A 6,855-nucleotide genomic window follows, 5' to 3' on the forward strand; every position below is an offset into this window, starting at 1 on the left:
TGATCTCTATTTTTTCAACCCTTAGAATACACACAATTTTCTAATATATAATGAAGATAATAAATGCCCCAAATGCCCTGGTACGGATGAGAGTGGGATGAGTCCGCTCTCCCTCTCCAAATGCTTTCACATAGCCACACGTATATAGCCTCTGTCAGGAAAGTCCTACTCACTGCCTTCTCATGGCGGGGGTGTTGTTTACGAAAGTGAGAGGACGAAAAGCCAACGTCCGGCGATTTAACCGGGTTGGTGGACACGGAAAATCCACCTAGGGGAGTTGGAAAACCCTGGTTCCAAACCAATAGTGCACATTGTCTCCAGTATCCTGAAGGAATAAATGGCGTATGAATCAATCGTTGGTCACCGGCTACCATGGGACTGTATCTCCTGACGTTGCTCCACTGCCTTGTGAACTAGACCTTTAGGTATATATATATATATATATATATCACACTTCTCATTAAAAGAATTAATAACTTTGCTAGAGATGATATGTCGCTCAAAGATTAACTTTCATTGATTTAAATACTCATTTATTAAACTTCAAATAACTATCGCCACTATGTTAACATATCTAAGTGTAAGTAAAACTTTCCATATAATTTTATTTATTTAAACACTCTCTCTCCGTGTTCACCAAGCCGGTTAAAGTGCCAGACATTCGCTTTTCGTCCTCTCAATTTCGTAAGCAACACCCCCACCATGAGAAGGCAGTGAGTAGGACTTGTGTGGCAGAGGCTATATACGCGTCGCCATGTGAGAGCACTTGAAAAGGGAGAGAGGACTCTCCCCACTGTCAGCCGTACCAGGGCATTTGGGGACAAATTAACTTTCCACAAAGCACAAAATTTCATTTTTAAAAAGTTGCTGTTCTTCTCACTTTAAGTAATAGAATATACCGTTTGTATAAAGTTGATCCACAATGACATTTTTCAGTTCTCTTCCTCACTTCATTTGATGGCCATTACAACGAATTCTGGAAGTACACGGTTATTTCAACAAGGCTGAATCTAATCAATTGTTATCTTTTCTTTTGTAACAGTTGTTACCATAATTATATGCTTTTTGGTTTCAAATCAAACCAACTTAACGATTCATATCTTATCACAATCAGTTACTAAATACAACAACGGAATGAAGCTGTAGGTTTGTCCTTATGATATCCATCCAGATCTATTACCATCTTAGACTATCACTATATTTTATCTTACAACACGTCCTAATAAATTTCCTACCATTTTCTTTTGTTTCCCTCCAGCCTCTAATCATAGGTACTAATAATGGAATAGGATGTTGTTATACTACATCTAATCGTCGTATTCAAAATGGAAATATTCATTGTGAACTTGATGTTGAATCAGCTGATTCTGGACGTGGAGCTAGTGAAGATGATCCAAGTCAATTAGGTGGACAATTTATGCATTTTTATCCTACATGTCATGTATCTAATTTTCAACATGGAACAACAATTGCTCACATAAATAATTCATCATCTGTTCATGTAAATGGAACAACTACTTTAACATGTGTACAAAATATGAAATTAGAAGATCATTCAACAAACAACTCTTCTAGTATTGTTCTTTTACCCGGTGGAATGATGAATAATAATAATAATTGTTCTAGTGTTGGCGATGAACAATCCAAATCAAATTGGAATACAACTGCCGTTGTTCGTCGACTAAAATTATGAACACTAGGACTTTAATATGCTTTTTAAGTTGTTTAGGTTAAAACAAACTTTACTCAAACCTGTTTCTATGTATGTATCATATTTATATTTCACTCTTTCTATCTATCTATTTACATGTTTGTTTTTTCTCTTTCTCAATAACTATCTATTTCGTTTTGGTGATTTTCTTGTCAGTCAATATGAAAATGTTTTATTTTCTTTGCTTTTACTTGTAATGAATAAGAACAAAGGTGGGGACATTCGGTGACCCTATATCTGACTCCATTTTAGATCGTATGAATGCTATTGAAATCTACATGCCCCCGATCTTCGTATATAATCATCGACTTAACTCGCGTTAGTGTATAACGGAATTAAATAAGTCAAATATGAGAATGAATTTCGAATACTTGTATTTCATACAATCGCTGATCCAGACAAACGATCGGAGAAAAGAAGCGAAGAAAGCGAAATGAACGGAGCGAAGAGGAATGACATGCAGTGGAGGCGTCTGAGCCAACTCAATTTAGTCAAGCGTTAATCGATATCTATAGCCAGATAAAAATAGGTTACTGACTTTTAATGAATAGGTTGAGAAGTATACACATATACGCTCATATAAAAAACAGTCAAGATTGATAAGTGAACAATTAACAAGGTCAAAACGTAGCTTGAGAAGAATGGATAAACTTGTTTGCCTGGAAGCTAAAATATGTTATGTGGGCTCGACATAAGACCAGCCACTACAGACAACCGATTGTATTTGAATACAAAATTACGGAGTTCTTCTGCCATATATGAAAACCATACGTTCAACACTTCATTTGCAAATCCTCCATCAATTGTTTCAAACTTCATTGTTCCTTCATTGCCATAACAGTGACCCTCTATTCCAGTTCTCTCTCTCTCGTCTCAACATTCTGCTATCAGGCATTCCAATTCTGACTATTGTTATATATTACTTATGTCGACATAGGTAGTATACACAAAATACTTACCATTACGTCAAAAGAAATATGTCAAATAATAATAGGGTCCGGTTTAGTTATGTAAATTATTCAGCTATGAAACATAGTGACAAAAGTTTAACCATGTTCCGTCCACTTTATTTTAAACTGCCATGGTACGACCGAGGGTGGGGAGAGTCAGCTCTCCCTCTCCATACGCTCTCACATGGCTACGCGTATACAGCCACTGTCAGGAAAGTACTACTCACTAACTCGCTGGGAGGGGTTGTTTACAAAATTGTGAGGACGAAAAACGAATGTCCGACGCCTTAACGGGATTCGTGGATGTGGAGGGTTCATCTAGAGGAATTGAAAAACCTTGATTCCAAAACAATGGTGCACATTGACTTCATGACGCTGACCTTATTGTTAGTCACCGACTACCATGAGACTGTATCTCCTTATGTTGCTTCACTGGCTTGTGGATTAGACTTTTAGGTCAACGACTCAGTAAGTGCCTCTCTAAGAAAACCACCTACTTGGGTTTCGGCCCCTGGACAGAATTGCAGCCATCATAAAAGTCGGATTATTTGTATGGCGCGTATGTATTTGGTGCCTCCTTACACTGACGTCTATCTAGATGTTTAAATATATAAATAAGCTCCGAAAAAAAGAATAATTCTAAACCATGTCAAACTTTGTAAGCAAAGATGGATAATGGCTAGCAATGGAATCCAGTTTGACGCGCGTTTCATCCTATTTGCGACTCGTCAGCTGGATGTACCTTCATCTCAGAGTTGATGTTCACTGCGGGACTCGAATCCGGTATCTTTCGCTTCAAACGCCATCAATAGGAAGATTCAAACAAATAATACTAAGTGAACATGTCAAACTTAATTTTTACATTCTAGAGTCAGTTAATTAGTCAATTAGTTATTCAAACAAAATGACTTACATTTTAATATAAACTAATTAAATATGCTGTCTCGATTTTAGTTACCCTGACAAAAATTATTTGACACATTCATTCTTTATTAACCTAAAGGTCGAATTATAAAATGTACAAAGATACATACATTCGAAATTCTAGTCAATTTAGCAATGACATTGAAATCTGGCACTGAATACAGAATGGGTATGTGTGTATGTACGTCTAGTTATTAAATTTCATTAAAATACTACTAGCTTCAATTGATTCATAATCCCAACTATTAATCAACATATGCTCGCTAGTGACTAGCTTCAAGAGGTATTTCCTGGAGTTCTAATGAGAAGCAGTGACCAATGGAGTTCAACTGGGTCTGTTGTAAGATAGTAACTCACTGAAGACATTGATGGATGCGTCGCTCAATTTCGTAGATCGGTTGAAGTTAGACATTAACACTGTCAGATGCCGACCAGCTCAGTGGTCTAGAGGTTAAGTGTTTGTGCGTGAAACTGACAGGTCCTGGGTTCGAATCTCATGGATGCGCACTGCTGAGGAGTTCCACAACAGGACGAAACAACCGTCCAGTGCTTCCATGGTTTTCCATGGTGGTCTAGCTTCAATTGATTCATGATCTCAACTATTAAAATACCACGTATTTAAACTTTCGTTAGATAATAAATTTAGTTATACTTAATGCTTATAAAACGAATTGGATTTTTGATTTTTCACGTAAATAATCAAAAGAAAACGTACACTTGTAACTAATGAGAAGCCATGACCAGTGGACTCCAATCTGTGTCAGGCAGAGACATGTATCTATTTCAGACAATGGATGAAGGGTTGCTCAAGATCATGGATCAATTGAAGTTAGATATTAACACCGTTGGATGCCGCGTCAGTGGTCTAGAGGTTAAACGTTCTTGAACAAACCGAAGACCCTGGGATAGAATCCTGAGTGTGTGATTGCGAAAGCTCACTACTGAGGAGTCAAATACTAGGACGAAACGGCCATTCTGTGCTTCCAGGCTTCAATGGTCGTTTAGCTGAGATCGACCCAACTGTTAAAAAAAACACTTGTAATTGTTGTTCGTTTCTTTTTGCTGTTGTTATTATAATTGAAAAAGTACATATTAAGATTGATAATAAGTTAGTCAATCTTATATGTATGAAATACATTATTATTTTCCATCAGTTCCAGTTGACTAAATAAATAATTGAAACCGGGGAAGTAAACAATTCTAGAAAAAAAAAGAATTACATACATTTAACAATGATTAGCTTTTTTAAAATTAACCAACTTTAGATGGGTATACTAAGGATTATCATTATTGACATAACTGAATTAACCTGACAAAGGAGATAGTCATCTAATAGCTAATCGTAATATGTTGGCATTGTAGTGAGCGAAAACATAAGTGGGGGACAACCAAATGAATTTCGGTTCAATATATCAAAGCATAAATAACAAGAAATCCTTTTTAGAACAAAAACTATTTATCATTTAAATTCATTTAGTATTGTTTGTTTGAATCTTCCCATTGATGTTTAGGACTGCAATTGGCCAGTCTCTAATTGGCATATGTGCATACTGTGCAAATTGCCTCGATATAACCTTAATTCACAAGCATAGTAAGCTAAGATGGATAGTGGCTAGTAGTGGAATCAAGTTTGACGCACTTTTCGTCCTATTTGGAACTCGTCATTTGGATGTGCCTGCATCTCAGAGTTGATGTTCACTCTGGGATTTGAACCCAGTACCTTTCGCTTCAAACGCCATCACGTTATCCACTCGGCCACTGAGTCCTGATAGCCACTTGCTTGTGTAATAAGGTGAAGTTTAAATTCATTTAGTATTTTTTGTTTAAATCTTCTCATTGATGTTTAGGACTGCAACTGGTCAGTCTCTAATTGGCATATCATTTTATGAAATATACCTTTGTAGTTAATATTGGTCAGTTTATTTTTAATTACAAGAGAAGGGACTTGGAAAAAAGTAGAGTGAAATCAGCAACGCTTGCTTTTTTCTACCATCGATTCCTCAACAAAGATACATATGAAAGGTCTTATTCATTGATCATATGATTACATTGAATGATGTTGGCAGTTGGTAAATATTATCTTTAAATGACGCTGTAACAAATTAAGGGATATATATACATGAGAATTTGTGAAATAGATAATACTGTGAATCAGAAGGGGTTAAGTGCTCTGGCGTGAGACTGGTAGGCCCTGGGTTCGAATCCCGTGAGGCATGATCGTGGGTGCGCACTGCTGAGGAGTCCCATAATAGGATGAAACGGTAGTTCAGTGCTTCCAGGTTTCCCATGGTGGTCTAGCTTCAATTGCCTCATGATTTCAACTATGAAAATACTGTGAATCTTTAAATAACATGAAGATAGCCATATTAAAAATTTTCTAAGATCAATTCCAACTTTATTATGAATTTTGAGTGAATTTATTAGGGATTAAGTGCTGTACATGTCGAGTATATCGATTATGATTTAAATCAACCTCTGTATTAGTGGAGAATATTTCTGGTACTTTTATGCTCCTTTTTGGTCAAAATATTGAAATGGTGAAATATCCTACCGGAATTGTCAATTGTCATCTGTTTACTAATTTTTTTTAAAAACTTTTGAAAATATGTCAATGCTAGTCTAATTACCATTAGAAAAGAAAGATATTCTGATTGTTTCGCATAAACAATGATAGTGCTGACATGATTTACTACTGATTAAGATTTAAGTAAGCAAATTGGTAGAGTAAAAAATACTAGACAGTATTCATGGGATGAACATAATGGTGTCATTTGACCAAAGTGAAGTCTACTACGCATACAGTATTATAAAAATCATGGAACAAAATCACTAAATAAGTGGGGTAACAATGGAAAGGAATCATAAATAATGATGATTATCTATGAATTGATTTATCGAACCATCTAAGCTTTAGGTGGTAAATGTCAGCTTCGTAACTTGTGACAGTTAATTTGGTTTAAACTGTATTAATGCTTACAGAAGTTTATTCTAACTTCTTAATAGAAAAGTTATTTTTAAGCAAAGATGGATAGTGGCTAGCAGTGGAATCCAGTTTGACGTGCGTTTCGTCCTATTTGGGACTCGTCAGCTGGATGTACCTGAATCAGGACTCAGTAGCTGAGTGGATATCGCGATAGCGACCATTTTGTAGTAGGTAAGAATAGCTGTGTAAAAACACTGTTCTACAAGTTTCAGGACGCTGTCTCAGATAACGTTGAAACCTAGTGAACACCTAATCAACAACATGAAACCTACCGACCAAGGATATTC

At 36.1% G+C, this 6,855-nt stretch overlaps 1 protein-coding gene across 1 annotated transcript; it reads left to right on the forward strand.

Annotated features, from left to right (window-relative positions):
• Window positions 1–1,156: 1,156 nt before the first annotated feature.
• Smp_205920 (unnamed protein product) lies at window positions 1,157–1,693 on the forward strand (the record flags this gene model as incomplete). Its single annotated transcript, XM_018793820.1, has 1 exon — window positions 1,157–1,693. The coding sequence occupies one exon, from the start codon at window positions 1,157–1,159 to the stop codon at window positions 1,691–1,693; it is 537 nt and encodes a 178-aa protein (XP_018644791.1).
• Window positions 1,694–6,855: the final 5,162 nt, after the last annotated feature.

Source organism: Schistosoma mansoni (assembly GCF_000237925.1).
Source record: "Schistosoma mansoni, WGS project CABG00000000 data, supercontig 0917, strain Puerto Rico, whole genome shotgun sequence".
NCBI lineage: Eukaryota > Metazoa > Platyhelminthes > Trematoda > Strigeidida > Schistosomatidae > Schistosoma > Schistosoma mansoni.